This window comes from Sorex fumeus, unplaced genomic scaffold (genome assembly GCF_029834395.1).
Source record: "Sorex fumeus unplaced genomic scaffold, SorFum_2.1 ptg000043l, whole genome shotgun sequence".
Classification (NCBI taxonomy): Eukaryota; Metazoa; Chordata; class Mammalia; order Eulipotyphla; family Soricidae; genus Sorex; species Sorex fumeus.
In genome coordinates this window covers 45,548,533-45,570,280 of record NW_026606100.1, presented here as the reverse complement: position 1 = coordinate 45,570,280, position 21,748 = coordinate 45,548,533, and the positions used below count along the sequence as shown (strand labels likewise).

General features: G+C 44.3%; 1 protein-coding gene across 1 annotated transcript in view; it reads right to left on the bottom strand.

Annotated features, from left to right (window-relative positions):
* Positions 1-2,922: 2,922 nt before the first annotated feature.
* The window catches only part of PNLIPRP3 (pancreatic lipase related protein 3), a 33,432-nt gene continuing 14,606 nt past the window's right edge, over positions 2,923-21,748 (bottom strand). Inside the window, exons 5-12 of the mRNA XM_056120327.1 lie at positions 19,301-19,409; positions 17,678-17,797; positions 17,472-17,594; positions 13,616-13,734; positions 8,935-9,067; positions 6,742-6,853; positions 3,316-3,483; positions 2,923-2,986 (exon numbers count right to left, since the gene is read on the bottom strand). Of these exons, the coding sequence (XP_055976302.1) occupies positions 2,923-2,986; positions 3,316-3,483; positions 6,742-6,853; positions 8,935-9,067; positions 13,616-13,734; positions 17,472-17,594; positions 17,678-17,797; positions 19,301-19,409 (948 nt within the window). The remainder of the gene's footprint in view (positions 2,987-3,315; positions 3,484-6,741; positions 6,854-8,934; positions 9,068-13,615; positions 13,735-17,471; positions 17,595-17,677; positions 17,798-19,300; positions 19,410-21,748) is intronic.

The window sequence follows — 21,748 nt, the reverse complement described above, 5'->3', positions numbered from 1 at the left end:
CTACAACCCTCCTCTGGTTCTGAAGTTGCAGAGTCAGCAAAACCCCAGGGTTCCATTAAGCAGTGTAATTGCCATTACTCACTCGGATCTGAGGAGCTGGGGGAAATCGTCACAACTCCACCAGGTATGTGAATTCTCCTTCACTTCTGCAAACATGTTTACGATTTACTTCCTCCCGCACTAGGCAGAGTGTAGGGTTCAAGGCTTCTTCCAAATCTGGTTCTTTCTCTTCCCTTTACTTCTAGGCCTCCTGCAGCTCAAATCCACTTAGACCTTCTTCCCAGAACTGTTCTTCTCTTCAGCTGCCATTTAGCAATGAGATTCTAACCATCAGATGGCCTATTTGCTTGCAACTTTAATGGGAATGGCTCTTTCACATTTATCAAGCCCTATTGCATACATCATCATGCAAATGTATTTTGAGGGAGTAACTCAAAAGAGAACTGCAAGAAGGGTGCAGAGATGGTCCCTCCTGCAAACCAACATGGAAGTGAATTCCCTTCTGCCCACTGGCGAGGAAACTGACTCTCACCAAGTCTCACCTTTCAGCACATTGATAGGAAATACAGAGGCTAGAGATGACACAAAGGAATTCAGTTATATGTAAAATATTCTACCAGACACTGGAGCTGGAGCAATAGCACAGTGGGTAGGGCTTTTGCTTTGCACACAGCTGACCCGGGTGACCTGGGTTCAATTCTTCTGCCCCTCTCGGAGAGCCCAGCCAGCTACCGAGAGTATTTCGCCCACACATTAAAGCCTGGCAAGCTACCTGTGACGTATTTGATATGCCAAACACAGTAACAACAAGTCTCACAATGGAGACATTACTGGGCCCGCTCAAGCAAATCAATTAACAACAGTAGGACAGTGATTCTACCGGACAAGTAATCAGATTTATTTAACTATTGCTTTGGAAGAGGGAGAGAGGAAATTGTTAGAAATAAAAAGAAACTTGGAAACAAAGTCAAAAAAGATATCAAATGTCTTTCATTGATCGTTTTTAATCTTAAATTTATTTAAAAATAATGCTGTTAAATTTTGTAAAATGGGAATTGTAAAAGAATTGTGTTTGGAGAGATGTACTGAACTATAAATGGGAGAAATAGTGTTGTGTCAAGGATTTAGTTAAATACTCTGGCAAAACCAAATTAAAGCAAAGAGTATATTTTTGGTTACCCCATACAAAAGGGTGATAAAACTATTAGCACCAGGAACAGTGGGTATGTTCAAATTGAGGCTTTTCCTGACAGGAAACAAACAACAAACAAAATACACGGAGTTTAGGATGTTGTTGGGAAGTTATTACTGAATTAAATGGCGCATCAACCTCAGCTAGGTATGAAAGCCACAGGGCAATTCCAGAAAGCAGAAGTGCCCTAACATTGGACAGTGGCACAGGGATTTCACTAGACACGTGGGGTAGTTTGGGGGCTCTAATTATGGCCTCATGCCTTCAAGGAAGATGATGTACCGGGGCCCTGAAATTTGTCTTTTGAAGCTTCAAAAACCCCGAGCCTCGACCCTTGGAACAAGAGAGCAGGCCAGGACTCTGAGCTGAATGCAGTTCCCTAACTCCTCCTCAGCAGTGAGAGAGGCAGTCTCATAGCAGCCATGGGAACAGGGAACTGTCCCACTGTGGGCTGCCAAGTGCAGGAGTCTGGGGAGCACTAGGGGTCATGGCGTTGGGATCATGAGTAAAGTTCAGGCCCGCCTTGCCCCAGGCTACACATGGCCACAGTTCTCCTGGGTGAAGCTGAGTTGAGTGTTGACATGCTCTCTTGGGAGGAGGAGACTCAGCTAGACCCTTCCCCTTCCCACCCTCCACCAATCCTCCCAGTCCATCCTCTCCCTTCCTCAGACAGTGCAAAAGAGCCACCACACCTACACTCAACTCTATGCCACAACTCAAAGGCTAGCTACGGGTTTCTTCTTAGGATGCAGGCTGCAGTGTGGCACCCAGAAAGAGGAGAGAAGCCCCCCTGCAGAGTGTGGCTATTTCTTTTTTGTCAATATTTACAGCACAGGGCTGTGGGCTAAATTTGGAGCTCCAGAGATAGGAAAAGCAAATAAAACATTCATCTTTCATTCTCACTGGGTAAGAACAAGTGAATTAGAAAACAACTGAAGCCAAATAAAGGAGCCCAGTCAGTGCATTTCAGTATCTAATACTGTTATTGTAAACATACACAACAGTCAGTCAAGTGCCTTATAAATGAAATGCTGCCTTCGGGCTAAATACAAATTTGCTACAGGTTCTACAGGCCCTTGGGAAATGAGTGATTCTCCTAGAGGAGGGGCTTCTAGAAAAGCTGGTGAACCTCAGGATCCATCACTAACTGATGCACACATAATGGATAAGCCCTCGAATCTTTCTTCCCTCTCACACACTTACACACTGAAAGGACTCTACAAGCTCACTCGTTATTAATTCACAGACACACCAACCCACAGGGTTACAAGCAATTCTATACTATGAGCAGTTACCCTAATTTATCGAAGCAAAACTGCACAACATAAAAAATATTCCTTAACCATTTTAGAACAATGGTTTTTCCACCAAGAAACATTCTAAACACCCTCTGCACATGTAACCAACAGAGGCTAACTTCTGTCACGTGCATTTCTGTTGCACAGGGTGGGTCAGTCTACACTGGCACCACAACCCCTTATTCAGAATAAGTAGTTCTGCTTTGTCATGCATATCCAGAGTCCAAGAGATGGCAGCGCTGTCTCTCTCACGGGACTCAGCCTGTCATTAAGGCACACAGAAAAGTTTATCAATGAGAATAGCATTCGCTGAAGCAAAGGGCACCTGTGTTGTTTGTTTTCCAGTTATCACCTATAAGAGCCAAGTTCAGTTCAGGCCAACTGGAAGGAAAGCATTTCCCATCAAACGAACCCATCTTGATGGCGTATGGATTAGCATGGCTTCAGGATCTGGGTGGTTCTGGGTCCCAAAATGTCCTGACTGCAGAATGCGGATCTGAAAAGTTTAAATGGGGGGGGGGGAGGGATGAGAGGATATTAAAAAGAATTATAGGTGAGGGAGGCAGAAAAAAATTTCTCATTTAACACTAATGATTATTTTATAAATCATTTTACAAATATAGTATTGATGTATTAAATAATTTTTCCATAATTCTACAGAATAATTTTATGAAATAATTAATAATAATAATAGATAATAATTCTACAGAATTTTAAGGTGTCCAAACTTGCTTTCTATAGAAAAATTTCAAATGACATATGGCTTTTAAGTACCAGTTATTAAAGAACTATTTGAACCTACAAAGGAAAAAAAAGACTACTTACTTGTGTCCGTATTTTCCAGACTTATTGATCACCTTTTCTGCTCCCAACTTATTCTGAGTAAGTCCAAAGAAATGTGGCTTCCAAACAAACTGAACACTTGTAACATTCCCGACGTGGATGCCTACATCGATGAATTTTGTGTAAGTTGTGCCCGGCTGCAGTGTTCCACTGTAAACAGACAAATAGGGTTCATAAACCTGCTTCACAAAGCTGCTATGAATGAGGCCTCGTGGGTACACCCTGGAGAGAAAGTTGTATCTGCCTGTGTTGGCTCATTGGGGTTCATTTTTCCATTCACAGTGATCAGTAACCCCAAAGAGCCTGATTCCAAAGCCAGGAGGGTGAGGAAAAGGGATGCTGTGCTCTCAGAAACCAGCAGTCACAGACACCAGAAACCATCACCCTCTCAACAAGGATCCCAGTTCCCACAACGCTGACCTGCCAGTCTGTTGGCCAGCCCTCAGTATTTAACACCCTCTTTCCAACCAACATTTCCTCCTACTCTTTTCCTGACTTTGCACAAAATGAACTAGATAATCAAACTCATGGCCAGGAAATATTTCCGTGAGCATGCCAACAGGAGAGAAATGCGCTCCATCTAGTAGGGGGAATGAGGCACATTTTATTCGAGTCTAAATTTGACCTGGAAGGTATCTTTATTTGATTTCCTTCTCTTTAGGTTAATTTGTTGCCTGTCTTCTCTAACTGGAAGACAGCTCCAAGATAGCAGGACCTATGTCTGTGGGGCAGCAATTAGAACAATTCCTGGCATGCAGCAGCCATTTAGATGCTTGTTGAATGGAGTAAACCTTGTTATTCCTAGATAGGTCTTATTCTATGGCATGTAGGATTGACTTCACAGAAGACAATTAGGTCCTTTTCTTTATCTCTTCATTCCCTCCATCTCTCTCTTTTTTTTTCTGTGCTGGGGATCAATCCAGGCCCTCACACAAGTGCACAAACCAGGTAAGTGCTCTTCCTCTGAGCTACATGCCAGCCCTCTTGTTCCATGTTGTTTCATGAATTTTTTTTCTATAAGGGCACGGGGCTGCCCTTCATAGCAGGGGGATGAGAAGACCAAAACCTAAAATAAAATCCATGGTGAAACTTGGCACTTAAAGCCTGACTGAGAATAGGAATTCGCTGGCATCCAGACCCATCCATTTCGTTCCTAGATGAGACAGCTTCTGTGAGCCTGAAGCGCTATGCTTCCAAGAGGATCCAGTGAAAGTAAAAGTAAAGGCCCTCCCGTTGATCGTTGATCATCGATTTGCTCGAGCAGGCCCAGTAACGTCTCCATTGGAGACTTTGTTGTTACTGTGTCTGGCATATCGAATACTCTCGGTAGCTTGCCGGGCTCTCCGAGAGGGGCGGAGGAATCGAACTCGGGTCGGCCATGTTGGCTGCGTGCGAGGCAGACGCCCTACCCGCTGTGCTATCGCTCCAGTGAAAAGACGTTGCAATAAATGAGTAAATAAAATGCAATCACCTTGCAAACCGCTTCTTTAGACGTAGCAAACCAAGTGCAAAGATGTTTAAGCATTCTCAAAATCTTCAAAGGGGTAAGAACTGCAGACGTCTCCTCATCTGCCACCAGATGACAAAGCACAGCCTGAGGCAATATCCTCAGGGACATCAGAGCCACGGACACAGATCCAGGGGAATTGTTCTCAAAGGAAGAGCTTAAGGGGGCCCCCGAAGGACAGGTGGAAATGAGATCTGCTAAGACAGGGTCTGTGAAACAGCAGCAAGTGGGCAGGATCAGAATTGGGGCAAAGATCAGCATCAATTTTAGCAGATCTGGGGGCTGTGGGGGTGTCACCTGACTGAACTGAAGACACATAAAGTCCAGGGCAAGAGTCAGGGCTAGGAGTCTGGGTTGGAACCAGCACATCACCTGCACTTGAACTCACAAGCCCCAACTGAACCTGGACTGCACTGAGGTCAAAGCATCCAAACCCTGCCAGAGTAATTAACCCAATACGCTTCCCCATTGACAAGATAGCCACAAAGGCCACTCCTCAGGCCTCAGTCCCGAGTTTGAAGATGCTGAAATCCATAAGAGAAAAACAGGGACCCTCTTCCTGGATTTGATGTAGTCATGCACGCAGACAAGGAAGCCCTGATCCCAAGGCAACAGCAGTAAATTTCTTGAGAAGTGATAGCCTTGAAGATGCAAAAGACAGCCTTGCAGTAAAACCTGTAAGACCCTCACCTGGTGCCAGCAACAGATCCTGAGAAGCTCCAGCAGAGACAAAAGTCCAGGAACGGAATTTCAAAGAAGACCATCACCACTCGCAACCTTATCCCCCTTGGCAACCTCCTTAGCAATGGACTTTTACCTAGTTAGAAGGTAAAACCCTATAAAAGCCACCTTGAGCAAAGAAAGAGTGCACATATGCTGCCCAAGCCCATGTGCTACTTGTACCCACGTGGCCAAGCACATGTATCACCCACATCTCCCCTCTTGATATGTGCACTTTCATGCTTTCCCGTCTAGTGCTGGGATGTGTGTAGGGGCTCTCTCCACCCTTGGAGAAGCCTGGGTTTTCTCTTGAGCACATTACTCTCCACTACCCCACTTTCTCTTCCTCCTTCCCTTCAAAACCTACAAATAAAATGTTTTACTTCACTGCGAGTCTACTCCTGAATTCTTTTCTGTGAGGCAAGACAAGAACCCAGTAACCCTGGTTCCCAGGTGGCAGAGGAAGATTGGGAGAAAGTGACTCTCTTTCTCCTCCTTGCTTCACATGAGCCACCCATGGGGGCCACCAACATCAGATTGACAAACATGAGTGCCCTTACTACTCATTCTTGAAGTGAGGTGCAGAATTGTTTGATGAAAGTGAATTATGTTATATGAAAAAGCGAAGACTGTTCTAAGAATGGGAAAAGTCAGGAAAAGAGGGGGAAGTTTACAGGGGAGACACAAGTGCCTTTAACTATTTTCACTCATGTCCTATATCTGGGGAACTACTTTGAGAGCTTATTAAAAATTTTCCAGTAAATATGAACCCTTCTTTTATACCTAATTTATGTATAGAATATGGACAAAATAAATGCTCAATTATGCATAAAATTCAATGGACTGGATAAAATCTATTTACCTTGTCATCTTTTCCCTTGCGCGCGCGCACACACACACACACACACACACACACATACATACACACTACATTATTTTCCCACTTGATTATCTAGATCTGGATTTTTTCATGACATTGTTTCTTCGCCTTGATGCTAAGAAACAAAGGATCTTTGACAGAAACAGACAGCCCGAGTCCTATTTTATATCTGGAAACCACGCAGTGAGTGGAGAGAGAAGCCACATGTGAGCGCACAGGAGGAAAAGTCGAGTTGGCTGAATAACGAGCCCTCCTGACGAGTCCCCAGAGCTGTCACCTGCCAGCTCTCGCTCTTGCCTACCTGGCGATCAGAAGCCTTCCCGTTTTCCCTGCTGTTCCACCAACATGGAGAAATACGCTCCCCTGAGTGATGTTATTTCCACCAAGTTTAACAGACAGCTTGTGCCTCCAACCTGAAAATAAAGAGCAGACAGAGAATGTAGGGTGCAAAGCCAGTCAAAGGCTTCACTCCCCAGATACTTGAATGCTGATGCAACTTCAGGGTTCCAGGGGGAACTTCAGGGGAAGCAAGGCTGCACGGCAATCAATGAAAATACAAAACTTGGGAGGCTTGAGAGATAGCAGAAGGGTTAGGACACAGGCCTCGCATGCAGCAAGAAGGATCTCCTGACACCAGATGTGACCATGGAGAACCCCCGCACCGTTACGGTGAACTGAGTAATCCCCAGCAGGGCCTGAGAGCTTGAACCTGGACATTGAACCACTGGCCTTGCTGGCTGAACTCTGCTGTGAGACGCCCTTGTGTCTCCTGAGCACTGTTTGGAGAGCCTCCCCATTCCCAAATATGTGTGTGTGACATTGACATTAAATGTCTCTTTCTCTCTCTCTCTTTCTCTCTCTCTCTCTCTCACACACACACACACACACACATATAACTTTAATATATTTAGAAGAAATCCACATTTCAAACTAGAGCCAGGATGGTTCAGTGAATAAATCCCTGCTTGACTGGCCATTGTGAGGCCGTAATTTGGATGCAAGATGCTGCCCACATATAAATTCGAGAATTGTGGCCTGGAAACTCCGTGTGGGCAGCACAGCTAAAGAGTTTGACCACGTGGGAAGCATGACTGTCAGAACATGTTCAGGCACACAATGGAAGAATGTGACCCGGGCAAGCACAAGTCCAGGGGACAAAAGCAAGTGTGTGTGTTTGGCCCCTGGTCACTTGAAAAATAACACTAAGAGCGAGAAAGGTAGAGGGAAAAGGGATTACTTTTTTTTTAAATGCAAAGATTTTTTTAAAAAATGAATGCAAATGTTCACATTTTGATTTTGCAGAGAGTTTGCTGACCCATTTCAAAGAAAAACATTTTTGCTGTAGTGCTTGGGCCACACCCAATGATGTTCAGGGCTAACTCCTGGCTCTGTGGCAGAACCATCTGGGGTGTTGGAAGTTCAAACCAGGTAGCTGCCTGTAAGGCGAACCCCGACCCACTGTATTATTGCTCAATTTCAAATTCTTGAATGTTTCTAGTATGACTGACGTTTCTGTGACCAGAGGAAGATGGAGTGTCCAGGGGAAGTAACTGTGTCAGAGCAGAGCCACTGGCTCCAGACCAGGCCCTATCTGTGACTTTAGGTCAGGGAAGGGCCCGTTATCAGCCCAGTCAGTATCATCTTCAACCTCTCCATTCCCTGCCCCCAACTCTATTCATCAAAGACCTTTGAACATGGCTTTCTTAGCTTTAACCATTCTTTCTTCACTCCCACTGTGGCAGCAGCTGGGGATTTCTTCTCTCCCAACTTCCTGGGCATGCAATTTGGCCCTGACATTGGATAAATCTAGAGCGTGTCAGGAGATGATTTGGTGGACATACCTGTGAAATGATTCCCACAGGGAGGCCAGGGCGTACCTCCCTTACTCATGGTACACAAGCCTGAGGCAACAGCTCTTCTGTGGTACCCTCTGCCCTGCCTCCATCCTGCCCCTCTCTGCTATGTTTGGACACTGCAGTGATGCTTCTCAAACAGCAGCAGCATCTTCAGACTCTCTGGTGAGTCTCCATTAGCCCAAGAGAAGGCCTCATGGAGTGAACCATTCCATTATTTCACCCATACTGCCTCACTCCTACGATTCCCCTCACGTGGCCACACTCCTGGGGCTAGAAAGGTCTTCTCTGGGTCACTCCCAGACTAGTTCCTTTTGTCTGGACTGCTCTTCGTTCCCTTTTCCTCCTCATCTTTCAAGAGGGGAGTGAGAAACCACTTTCCCTCAAGGGTTCCCAGGCTGGTTGTGGAAATCCCTTAGGTTTCCTAACAAGAAGTTCATGAGTTGGGGCTGAAGCTGAGATTTTTATGTATTTATTTTTGCTGTCTTCCCCACAGACCTTAATTCATGGTGCTGTTCTCCACCACCATCGCAGGGGCTGGCCCGACGCCCAGTTCTGTAGGGGCCACTCAGTACAAACTGTTGAATTTTTAAAGATAACTACCTCCGAGCATGACAATAAAAGTGAGCTACAATACTTACGGGCAAATGGGGGAACCGTCCCTGTGTTTAAAAAATAATACAATCTATTAGGCTTCACGTTTTTGAGGTGAAATCTATCAGCAAAATGACCCATTGTTGGGCAACCTTCTTTGGGACAATGGAAGCAATTTCCCTGGTGACAGAAAAATAAGAGGTAATTAGAAATGTGACCACCAATAAATTCACGATATATTATTAAACTATAATAAATCTTTGGAGTCTAAATCAACTATGTGCCCTTAAAAAATAGCCAAGGGGCCTAACAAGCTATGCTGTTCTTAAAACAAAAACAAAATCAGCTAAAACAAGAGAAAAAGTAAAGCAAGGGGTCGGAGAAATAATACAGAAGGGAAGGCGTTTGCTTTGCACACAGCTGACTGGGTTTGATCCCCAGCAACCCATATTGTCCCTGGAGCCCACTAAGAGTAATCCCTGAGTGCAGGGCCAGGAATAAGACCTGAGAACCACGGATTTGCAACCTGCATCCTTCAAAAAGAATAAAGGAAAGAAAAAAATAAAAGCAAGTATGCCCCATTTAGAAATGAAATAAAATCAGCTGACTAGAACGAGGAGGTGAAGGATAAACAATCTACCAACAAGGACACTCAAACAGCCACTCGGCTGTGGAAGATGCTTTCCCTGGACCCCAGGAACACACTGCTTTAATCTACTAACAGTAATTTGCAAAAGGATGATATTATGTACAATCAAGTCAGGTGAGGATAGAGTCTGGGAACCTCAAGGTTCTTGCTGAGGATGCAAACAGACATTTTATTTTACTAAGGTATCGTGATTTACAAAATTGTTCATAATGGAGTTTCGGGCATACCAAGGCTCTAACACTAATCCCATTGCCAGCGCCAGCTTCCCTCCACCATTGTCCAGGTTCTCTCCCACCCTCCCAGCCTGCCTCCTTATCAGGCATGTTTTAAAGTTTGCTTATTGCAAGTTTGGTTCTCACACTTCACATTTCGTTGGCTCTGTGGTCCAGAGACACCGCACCTCTATACCACCTATGTGCCTGAGGCCCCTGCCCCCAGCCTGTTACCACCTGTCTCCCTCTTCTTCTTACTTTTCCCATCCATTTCTTTCCTTCACTGTCCTCATTTATGAAATATAGGATCAAGGGTAATCTAGGCATCCCCCTTTAGTACCTTGCATTCTCTTGTTACGTTACTCTGCATACCACAGATAACTGAGACCATCCGGTACTTGTCCTTATTTTTCTGACCTACTTCACTTTATATGATGTCCTCCAGTTCCATCCAAGTTGCAGTGAATTGAATGATTCCGCCATTTTATTTACACAGCATTACACTGCAGTGACATAGCATTCTGATGTGTATATACCACCCGTCACTATCCACTCATCTGTCACTAGACACGTGGGTTGATTCCATACCCTAGCTATTATGCTGAAATGAATAATAGTGTGCATATGTTCTTTTGAATGAATGCTTTTGTGTCTTGTGGGTAGATATCAAGAAGTAGAATGACTGGGATCCATAGTAGCTCCATTCTTACATTTTTGAGAAATCTTTACACTATTTTTCACAGGGGTTGAACCAGATGACATTGCCATCAATAGTCAATGAGAGTTCCTTTTCACCACATCCCTGCCAACACAAATTGTGTTTTGTTTGTTTCATGTGTACTACTCTCACTGGTGTGAGTTGATATATCAGATACATCAGAGCTATCTTGATTTGAATTTCTCTCATTTTAAGTAATGATGAACACCTTTTTCATGTACCTATTGGAAATCTGTTTTCTTCAGAGAAGTGCCTCTTCATTTCCTCTTTTTTGGATAGGGTTTAAGGAATTTTTGCTGATCTTTTCATTTTCGTGAGTGATTTATTTACCTTAAATATCAACCTTTATCTGTTGTGTTCAGTGTTAATAGGTTCTCACATTCAGCTGTCTGTTTTTTCATTTTAGTCTGTATTTTTTTTTTTTGCCACGCAGAAACTCTTTGATTTGATATAGTCCCATTTACTTATTTTTGTTTCTGTTGTTTTGTCAGTGGTATCATATTTAAAATACCCTTGATGTTCAAATCTTGGTGCATCCTGCCTACATCTCCTAAGTATCTTTTATAGATTTTGTTCTGATCTCAAGGTCTTTGATCCACTCTGAATTGACAATTGTATAATAAGTGAGAGATGGATCCAGCTTCATCTTTCTATATGTGGTTATCCAGTTTTCCCAACACCATGTGTTAAAGAGATTATATTTATTCCACTTTATGTGCCAGCTCCTTCGTTGAAAATTAGCTGACTATAGACCCGGGGCTTTTTCTTTGTGTACTAATCTAACCCACTAGTTAGAGAGTCTATCTTTGTTCCAGTACCAAGCTGTTTTGATTATTGTAGCATTATAGTACAGGGAAGTTAGATAGTAAGATTACCTCCTACTATTCAAGGTGTTTTGATTTCATACAAGCTTCCTTATTGGTCTCCTATGGCATATACATTAGCAAATATCTCAAACTCAAATTTAACAAAGAAAGCAAGTAAAGAATAATACTTACAGGACAATACTATTTATGGGATATGATCAAATTCTCCTAAAGCTCTGTCTTAGAAAAGGCTGAAGGGAAGTAAACTATTTCCATTTTATGTGTGCTTTAAAATTGAAGCTAAACTATGCCCACAACTCTACAAAGAAAAAAATCTGGGTAGCAGTGCTTTTGTATATTCTATTTTAAAGCCTTGAACATTTTTTTATATCCATAAAACACAGACTACTATATTAGGACTCTGAAAAACCACCCCACTTAAAAAGCCATTTTTTTTTCATGATGAAAGATTCTGACATAATCAATCAGGGCTTGTATTTATTGAGAACTTAGATTGTGCCAGCCACTGTTCTAAGCACATTCCATGCAGTTAACTCAATGAACCCCTCTGAAGACTTGCATGATTATAAAGCTACTGTCTCTTTGTTTTATAGAGGAGGAGACTGAGGTAAAGAGTAGTTTTTCCAGTGTTGCATATCTAGTAAGAGATGAACAAGAACTGAACCCAACATCGTGGCACTAACACCCTTTAAATTTTTTATTTTTTATTTTGTGGGGGAGCTTCAGCTGGAAGTCCTCGGGGAATATTCTTGGTCTGTGCTCAGGGGACCTACCCAGTGATGCTTGGAGGACCATATGTAGTACCAGGAATTAAACCTGAGTCAAGATCATGCAAGCCAAGCCTTAACCCCTGTACTAGCTTTCTAGCTTCTTCATTATTTTTAAATCTTCACTGTCACTGTCCTCCCATTGTTCATCAATTTGCTCGAGCGGGCTCAGTAACATTGTGAGACTTGTTACTGTGTTTGGCATATAGAATACGTCTTGGGTAGCTTGCCAGGCTTTGCCGTGTGGGTGAGACACTCTCGGTAGCTTGCCGGGCTCTCTGAGAGAGGCAGAGGAATCGAACTCGGGTCGGCCATGTTGGCTGTGTGCAAGGCAAACGCCCTACCCGCCGTGCTATTGTGTATTTTTGTATTATTATATTTTATGCTATCTCATTCTTTTCACATCATTATTTATGACGACTTGGGTCAAAACTACAATAAAATACATCAAAAATGACTCAATGGTATCTAGTTTGATGCTATTTTTAGCATCCACATGGCCCAGGAGACTTGGGGTTCTTCATCTCAGAGACTGAACACCATCATCTCAAATTAGGTCTTGACTCTGGGGTCCTGCTTCCACCAGTAACCACAGAGTAAATGCTACGATCCCTTTAAGCTCTCAAAACATCTGGGAGCTGGAAGAAAGAGGAAGTAGGAGAGATGAGAGGAGGGGTCAAAAGGGAGAGGCTGGCGTCTGGTCCAGTAGCTTCCACAGAGATCCAGGACAACTGGTTCAGGAGCGGAGACAGAGGCTGAGGCCAGCCACCCTCCTCGCAGGGAGATGCTCCCGGACCAGCCCCAATCTCAGAATGCTTCTGCTTATTAAAGTTCAGCTGGAAAACCCCATCTTCCTACTCTGATAAAATGTAATTAGGTCTCTAAAGTACCAGAAGGAAAATCTTTCCACGTCCCACTGCAAAATAGATTTTCTTTTTCCTTTTCATAGTGATAACCAAATGAAAAATACGTTCAGCTCAGATCTAGCCTGGCATGCTTTATGACTCAAGCAAAATCAGATTTAACAGTTTGATCTGAGTGGAACTCCTGTGAGCTATCTATGCCTTAGTTCTGTTGTGTATAAATAATTAAATTTTAATAAAATAATTTTCATGTTCCAAGTAAACAGTAATATGTTTGGCGGGAACTATTGATTGGTTCAGCCTTCTCGGGGCTTCTTTGAGGATGACATTTAAAATATAAACAGAGAAAAAAATCTTGCCCTGGACTTATGCCTCTTACACAGCAGCATCTAATTACTGCATAACAAATAGCCAGGAAAGCAAAATTGGATATAATCTTCAAAATAGCTGAAGCAACCAGAATACAAATTGCAGGTTTTGTTACTTAAGTCCATCAGTAAGTCTGTACTCAGCATAGAAAAAAAAAATCTATCATTTCCCAAAATGGCAGATGCTTTTCTCTCCCCACATATTCAAAGTCCTAAGTTTTACTTGGCTGATCACAGACAGACAAACACACACACACACACACACACACACACACACACACACACACTCCCTAATTAAATTCCATTGCAAAATGCTTTACTTACTGCTTTAAAAGACTCGTAGGATCGACAAGGGTAAGCAATGAATGCATCAGGGTTGAGAACACTTTCGGTATAAAAGCGATGGCTTCGGGCATGGTTGCAGTCGAAGAACGAAGCCATTTCTGTGAAAACAATTTACAGTGAACTGATAGCAATGGACCGATGAACTGATAGCTGAGAGAGGAACGTTTCTTAGAAAGAGGAACTTCAACAATGACCGGTCTCTGGGTGTAGATTTGAAGTTTGTGAAATATTTACCAATGCTACCTGTCATATTCTCTGTTCCGAAGAATGATTTTTTTTTTATGACTCTAAGGGAACATTCAAGCAGGATAAGTAAAGATAGAGGATTTGGTGCTCTGACACTAATATCCCCCAAACTCCCCAGTCATCTGAGGAGAGCTTTAGGGATCCCTAAAGGTAACAGCTCCACCATCCACCAATTAATTCCCAGTCTCCCTGTTTCTGTAAGGGCAGAAGGCCCTATTCAATCACAAAGCAGTCAGCAGTAGTGATATGTAACTTGAGCTGAACTTCCTTGAGTGAGAGGCTGGCACTACCATAAAGAATGCCAAAGGTAAATTAGCTTTGTTATTGTCAGGCAAGTCGTGATAACCACCAATAGTTAGGATTATTGAAACAATAAATAAAACAGATCTAAATACACTTTGCTTTCTGAAGTCATCACAGTATTGTAGCACACGATAACACTTTGACTGGCTTGCAGAGGCTAGTCTGCCAGTGAGGCATGCAGCTTAATTCATCTTTGAGATGCTAGACTTCGGTTTTAGTGGACATGGGAGAACTCTGTTTTCTAATAATAACCTCCAATGAACGCCTCCTCTCTTTAGAATATGAGGTTACTCTTCCTCCATTAAAATGATGGTCATTTTTTTTGTCACACACCCTCCTTGCTGGGTTATAGGCTAGTCATGGGATGTACTTTGACTAGAGATTGTGGAGGATCAGACATTGTACAGATTCCTGTGTCTTGGACTGAATCTTCATCTCCAACTCTTGGTCTCTTGGAACTCAGTCTCTGTGTTAAGAAATGTGGGTCACTTGGGAGGGACCTTGAAGGGGAACCAGTCCCCAGATATGGAAGCCAATTTGGACTTCCTCATCAGTTTAGTCCAGTCCAGCTCCAGGTTGGATGAAATCACACTAGTTACTCCCACCTCCCACTGCATAGCACAATCTACAAAACTCTGCTTGAATCTTGAGCCTCAGAAGTACAGGCAAGAAACCATTGTTCCTGGCCATATGATAGTATAGAGGTGAAGACACCTGCATAGTTTAATCCCTGGAACTTCATAGAGTCTCCTGAGTAATTGTATTAATTCCTTGACCACAGGAGTGATTGCTTCACACAGAGCCAGAGGTAAATCCTGAATACTCCCGGTCTGGCCCCAAGTTCCCCAAACATACAAATAAACAAACGACTGTTTCTCCAAGTCAGCACAGTTTGCTTTGCAATAGATAACCTGGTAACCAAGACAGCATCATTTCAGAAATGTGATAAAGTCAACAGAGATCAAGAACTGGCTTCATCTTCTTAAAAAGCCAAAGTCAAAACTTCCTCATACGTTAGATTATTTCATAGAGATTTGTACGCACAGCTATGATTTAGACTTGGTTCATTCAATACAGGGAAGTATGTATGGATTTTAAAAAGTGAATATTTTCTTAATTATAAATATAATGAAAAGCAGAATGTCTTGAAGTCTTAAAATCATCTAGACTTAAATGACAAGTGTGCTTTTAATCTGATGGAGTTATTTGAAATCTTATAATGCCTAAAACTTATGGCTTATGCTGAATATGTTTTACCATTTTTTACAGACTTTCAAATGCTCACTATTACATTTAATATAGTATGCAAAGGATTCTTGTGATCTATATTTTATCTTAGTGGAAAGCATTTTAAATAATGATTTGGAAAGTAATAAGAGAAAGAAGTTTTACATAATCAAGTTTAAATGAATTTTGTTTATCTTTTCTAAACCAAATTCTCTTAACGTCTCATTTTGGATATCTACGGATTCACAAGGTGGTCACTTCAAACAGTTCTAATTACATCCACTCTTTCAGAGCAGATATTAAAACTATTTTTAATTGTATCAACAGTAAAGAAGAAATTCAAGCCATCTCAATGCAATGGTGAGTGGATCTTTTCTCTGATTGAGCCTATTAATTACATCTTAATTACAAATTAAGTTACATATTAATTTTTATAACCAAACAATTACACCATTGGGATATTTTGACCACATGGATTTGGGTGAGGATCACCCAGGTATTTGTTGTGACATGATGATGGATTATTCCATTATGTATTCTATATGTGATGGTTTTCATTATTTGTATGATAGGAATATAGAGAAATAGGGAGAAATGGAATTCCCAAATAATAATGTTTTTAGTGCCTGTAACTAAGAGTCTTACAGACCAATTACTGGAAACTACTAGAAAAGGCAACTTCTAATAGCAATGGACTGATTAACTGAAAATTGGTTCTAAATCATTTTTATTGTTGTTTGATTTGGGGCCTACACCCAGTTGTGGTTGAGGTTTACTCCTGGCTCTGTGCTCTGGGATCACTTATTGGGAGCATTGGGGACTAGATGGGAACTGGGGATAGAACCCAGGTTGAACACCAGGCAAGCACCTTACCTGCTGTACTATTGCTCCAGCCCCTGATTCAAACTTTGTGTTCAATTCGTGATTAATTTAATTTCTGATCCAAAGTGAGTCCGGTAAAAAGTAAGTAAGCCATGACTCACATTTCTTTAAAATTTTCTTATGGCTCCCATCTCCCTTGAGTAAAAGATGATGTTTTTGCTCTCTCCCATAAAGTCCCAGTATTACTCATTATGGTTCATTTTCATCCCTAACCCCACACCCTACAGTTCTGTCTTCTCCTTCCCTCCAGCCAGGCTCCTCACTGCTATGAAGTTCCTCTGTAGGCTTCTGTCCCAGGCCCTTTGCACTTGCTATCCTCCTCGTATCCCCAGCCTGGACCACCTTTCCCCCACATCCTCATGCTAACTCCTTTAGGTCACCTTTTCAGTTTCCCTGGCCACCTTATCAAAAAATTTACACTCCCATTTCATACCCATCTGTCATAAATTCCATAATCTATTTGGTTTCCTGAGCACTCATTCTATTGTTTTTCTGTGAAAAAAAGTAGAAATTTTTGGGGGTCTTTGTTATTTTTTCTATCTCAGTTGTTCCTGGAATAATGCCTGGCATGGAGGAAGCACTGAATCCATGTGTGCTGAGTGAATAAACACACGCTTTGTATTTAGATTTACTGACATTCGTTCTCATTCTCTTGGGCACTGAGGACACAAAGGCCACTAATACACAGGCCCTGATCTTGCAGATCTTGCAACACACACTGGGTTCGGGGTGGGAATACATTTCAATTTGTGGGAAAGTCATGGCCAGTGATGTTCTGGAAATTATGCTGTCAGGGGACCAAACCCGGGACTCTGACATGCAAAGTGTGAACTCTTGTTTGAATGAACTCTTTCCTTCTTGCACTAGAATATATATATATGTCTATATTTTTTTAGAATATATTTTTATATTAAACTCTAAACACAATAGAGGGAGCATAGGGAATGTGAAATCAAGCTTCACTCTGTCACTCTGTATGTGTGTGTGTGTGTGTGTGTGTGTGTGTGCGCGCGTGCGTGCATGCCCGCACGTGTGTATGAGTGTGTGGACCATACCCAGTGCTGGAGGGATGAAGAGCCGTACTGGGCATTGGGACCAGGCTTGGCTGGATGCAATGCAAGTGCCTTCAGCCCTGTATTATCTCTCCAGCTCCCAGACTTTACACCTTAGAATTTACCTTCCTTATAAGCCTTGAAATCGAGTTTAAAGAAAGGAGTAATGAAGTCTTCACATCCTGGCATGTGCTTCCCTCCGTTTGGGTAGAAGTCCAGGTGACCACAAGCATTAATAGTTCCAGCCCCTGAAAGAGAGTCACGAGGGGTCAGGGCTCCTCAAAGTGGCCTCTGAGCTCCTGGGCAGTGGCCGCTTCTGTTCAAGACGCACCAAACTCAAAGAGAAAGCGGGCCGCGTTGGTGTGAATGACGTCGACCAAGGTGGCATCCGAGGGGTCCAGCCTGACTTCATTCGGGGTGTTGTGGAAATACGGTCCCGCTGGGTCCAACCCTGGGAAAGAACAGAGAGTCCATGAGCCAAGATGTGTCCATACTAGGGCCCCTTGGCCCCAGGTGGTGCTTTGGGAGGGCTAACTGGGGCTGGGGGCCAGAGCAGTAGCACAGCAGTAGAGTGCTTGCCTTACATGTGGCCAACCGGGCCGACCCAAGTTCGATTCCTCCGCACCCCCTCGGAGAGCCTGGGTAGCTATCGAGAGTATCTCACCCACACAGCAAAGCCTGACAAGCTGCCCATGATGTATTCGATATGCCAAACACAGTGACAACAAGTCTCACAATGTTACTGGGCCCGCTTGAGCAAATTGATGGACAGCAGGAGGACAGTGATAGTGACAGTGACAGCTGGGGTTGGAGGCTGGTCACTGCTGTCTCAGAGAGCCTGATGGCTACTCCCAGCTCTCTGCTTGGGGTCACACCCTACAGTGCCATGGGAATCATGGGATGCTAGCGCACTGAACCCAAACCTCTTGTGTGCCCACTGAGATATCTCTCCAGCCTGAGGTCTTCTTCATTTTTGCTATGATTTACATGGGTCAAACACACTCAGGGGAAAGTCCAGCTATATAAGCAGAGTCTATAAATGCAGGTTCTGCAAATACCCCTCTGACCCCTCCACCCAAACAAGGCTCTTTCTAGACGATGCTGCAACAGTGAACAATGTGAGGAAACTTAAACGGGCTATTCTGGGATGTGTTAAGGGACTTCCAAACACACACACAGTTCATAGACTGCAGATAATCTCAGAAGCAGCACCTGTACACAAACAATAGAAGGAAAATCGACACTTTCCGTATCAGCATGAATCTAACTGGCTTTATTATAAACTGTGAGTGCATGATGGCTACTCCCAGCTCTCTGCTCGGGGTCACACCCTACAGTGACATGGGAATCATAGGGTGCTAGCGCACTGAACCCAAACCTCTTGTGTGCCCACTGAGCTATCTCTCCAGCCTGAGTTCTTCTTCATTTTTGCTATGATTTACATGGGTCAAACACACTCAGGGGAAAGTCCAGCTATATAAGCAGAGTCTATAAATTCAGGTTCTGCAAATAACATCAGTCTTGCTGAGAAACAAACCCAGGGTCTCACACATGCCAAGTGGACCCTCTCGAGCTGACTCACATCCCAGGACTCCCAATTTGTTCAGGCCTCAGTTCCTTTGCTCCTGGGGAACATGATTGTACCACACCTGATCACTCAGGAGGAAGACACATGGCAAAATCCAAATCCCAGACTCTCTTGGGACCATCAGAGAGCCTTTGGTTGCTATTGTTTTCATATTTCCTCTACAGGACGGTTCGCTTGGCAGGAAAATATGGGGAGGGAAATGGTATCTGGCTTTTGAAATAAGAAAGTTCAGAGAGGGATGAACTTTCCCTGAATTCACCGCAGCCCAGAGTGTGTATCTAAGGGCTGTGCATTCCCAGGCTGGGCACTTGCATCCTGTTAAACATCCCTGAGCAACCCAGCCCCAGGGCAGGCTGGCGGGCTTACCTGTGATCCTCCCCAGGCCTGGCGTCCGTGACCCTGCTTCCCCCGCCACGTGAGCTCCCAGGCTGTGTCCGATGAGGTGCACTTGAGAAGGGGAATATCCAAATTTTTTCTGAGGGATTTTTTTTTTAAGAAAGCAGAATGAATAGTTACTATTATTAGCTGAGCAAATGCAGTGAATGGTCCAAATATGCTAAATACAAACAGAACTGGGGGTCTCCCCTCAGGCACAGGACAGGACAGGCATCAAGACCTTCAAGGCCCCTGGCAGCCTGCATTTGGCCCACTGGGCAGAGTATCCAGAGACCTGGAGGGTTTCTGTGGGTGCTCTGCTCCCCCTGGAAAGGGGTGCAGTGACACGGTAGCTCAAGGGACTGTGTCTGTGGCTTCCGGATAAGACCTGTCCTTCTGGGGTCCAGCTCTGTCCCACCCTCCCTGCCAGCAGGCTCCCCCCACTGGTCTCTGCGAAGGCAAAGGTCTGGGAGGAACTTCTGGTTTCAAAGGGAAACCTGGAAAACTAGTCACACAAATAATGACGTGCCACAAGAACCACACACACACACACACACACACACACACACCATGACAAAGGAGCCAGCAAGCCTTCCTCATACTATCATATCATGTGAATCATATCATGTGAGTCATATCATGTGACTATCCTATCTGGAGTATCATATATGATATCACACATGGCATCATAGAAACGTCCTACGCTGAAGCACAGGCCTTCACTGGGCACAGCTCAGATTTGGTGAAACCTTCTGTTTCGTTTGATGGAATGTTCCACACCAGCAGTGACCCTCGGATGTGCTGCCCCACAAACCTAGCTCGTCCCTGTTCCCGCTGACTGGCAGCCACCGCAAGCTCCTGGTCCCCACACCCTTTCCTCCAATCACCATCACTCTTTCTTCCTCTCCATCACAGGCTCTCAGCTGTCCTCCCTGTCAGCCTCCTTCCCTCCTCCGTCTCCGGGTACCACTTGTGGAGGGTCAATCCGGATGCGGAAGCGGGCTTCTGGATTATTCCTGGGTGCTCCCCTCGCCTGGACCCTCCCCTGCACTTCACCTGTGGCCTCCAAGGCCGCTCTCTGAACGAACCGAACACGGAATGCAGCAAACGCTTTCTTTTGCTCCGCCAAGATCTGCTCCCCATTTCTTGCAAAGCCTCCTAGGATCTATTTCCTGGCCTCAGCTCAGGTCCTGCAAGCAGGGAAACATTTCACCACTGCCGAGGTCCGGTCTTCCCCAAAGGAAACTGAGGCTGATCTCATCCTAGGGTTGCATTCTTGCTGGGTGCAGCATTGTCCTCCCACAGAGCAGAAGGGCCGGGAGAGGCGGGAACAGGAGGTCTGGGAGAGGAATGTATTTGGGGCCCTACCGACCTTCCCCTGCCTCTCATCTTGCTGCTGCCATCCTCCAGCCCTGCGCCTAGGTGGGGGGGGGGTCTTCTCGCATCCCCCCCATGTCACACTTTTCCAAAGCAGGAAAAAACCCTCTGGGTCCTGGGAACTTCCCCTTCTGCGCCTGGAGCAGGGCTAGCCCGACAGAACCAGGGAATGATACATGAAACCCCTTACTAAAAAACTGTAGTCAAAACCTTTAGTCTCGGCTTCCTGGAACTTCTCGCTATGCAGGGGAGCGGGTGCTGGCATGTGAAGACCCCTGAGGGTGCAGAGGGGGTCCCTCCCAAACTGCCTCGGCTGTTTTTATCCTTTTAGAAAAATCTGTGTGTAGATGCAGGGATGGGCCTTGGGGCCTCACTCCGTCACCGCCAGGGAACCCTCTTTCTGTGGGAAACGGGGTTTCACACCCTCAATAAATAGCATCAGGGAGATGGGAAGATTTTCATCGCCCAAGTGGTGGTGACTCGCGCTGACCCAGGCAGCAACCTTAGGAGGAAGGGGACGCTTGGAGAGGCGCTGTAGGGACACTGCCACCTCGTGGCCGTTTGTGTAACTACAGGCACTCGCTTGTCTTCACTGCCACTGCCCTAAGACTGATTGCACAAGTTCAGTACTTCGGTGAACTAATGGATAGAACAAACAGCTGCCCCTGCTTCTCGGTTTGGTGATACAAAACCAAATGGGCCACAGTTCCTTTAAAAGTCGGCCTTTCTTAGAGAGGGACAGACATAGAAAGATTGCATTCATCTGGGTAACATAAAATAACAAAATAAGAGACTAACACTCAAGAACAGCTGTGATAAATACCAGGTTGTTCACTCCATGGCTTAGAGGCCAGCTGTACACTCTATGGGTAAAGGCAACTCAGATAGAGAAGGAGCACCAAATAAAGGGTGCTGGAAAGATCTGCCCAGGATGGGAGATGCATGCTGAAAGTAGTCTATAGACCGAACATGATTGCCACCCAATGTCTCTTCTGCAGACCACAGTACCCAAAAGGAGAGATAGAACAAAAGGGAGTTCCCTGTCACAGAGGCAGAGTGGGA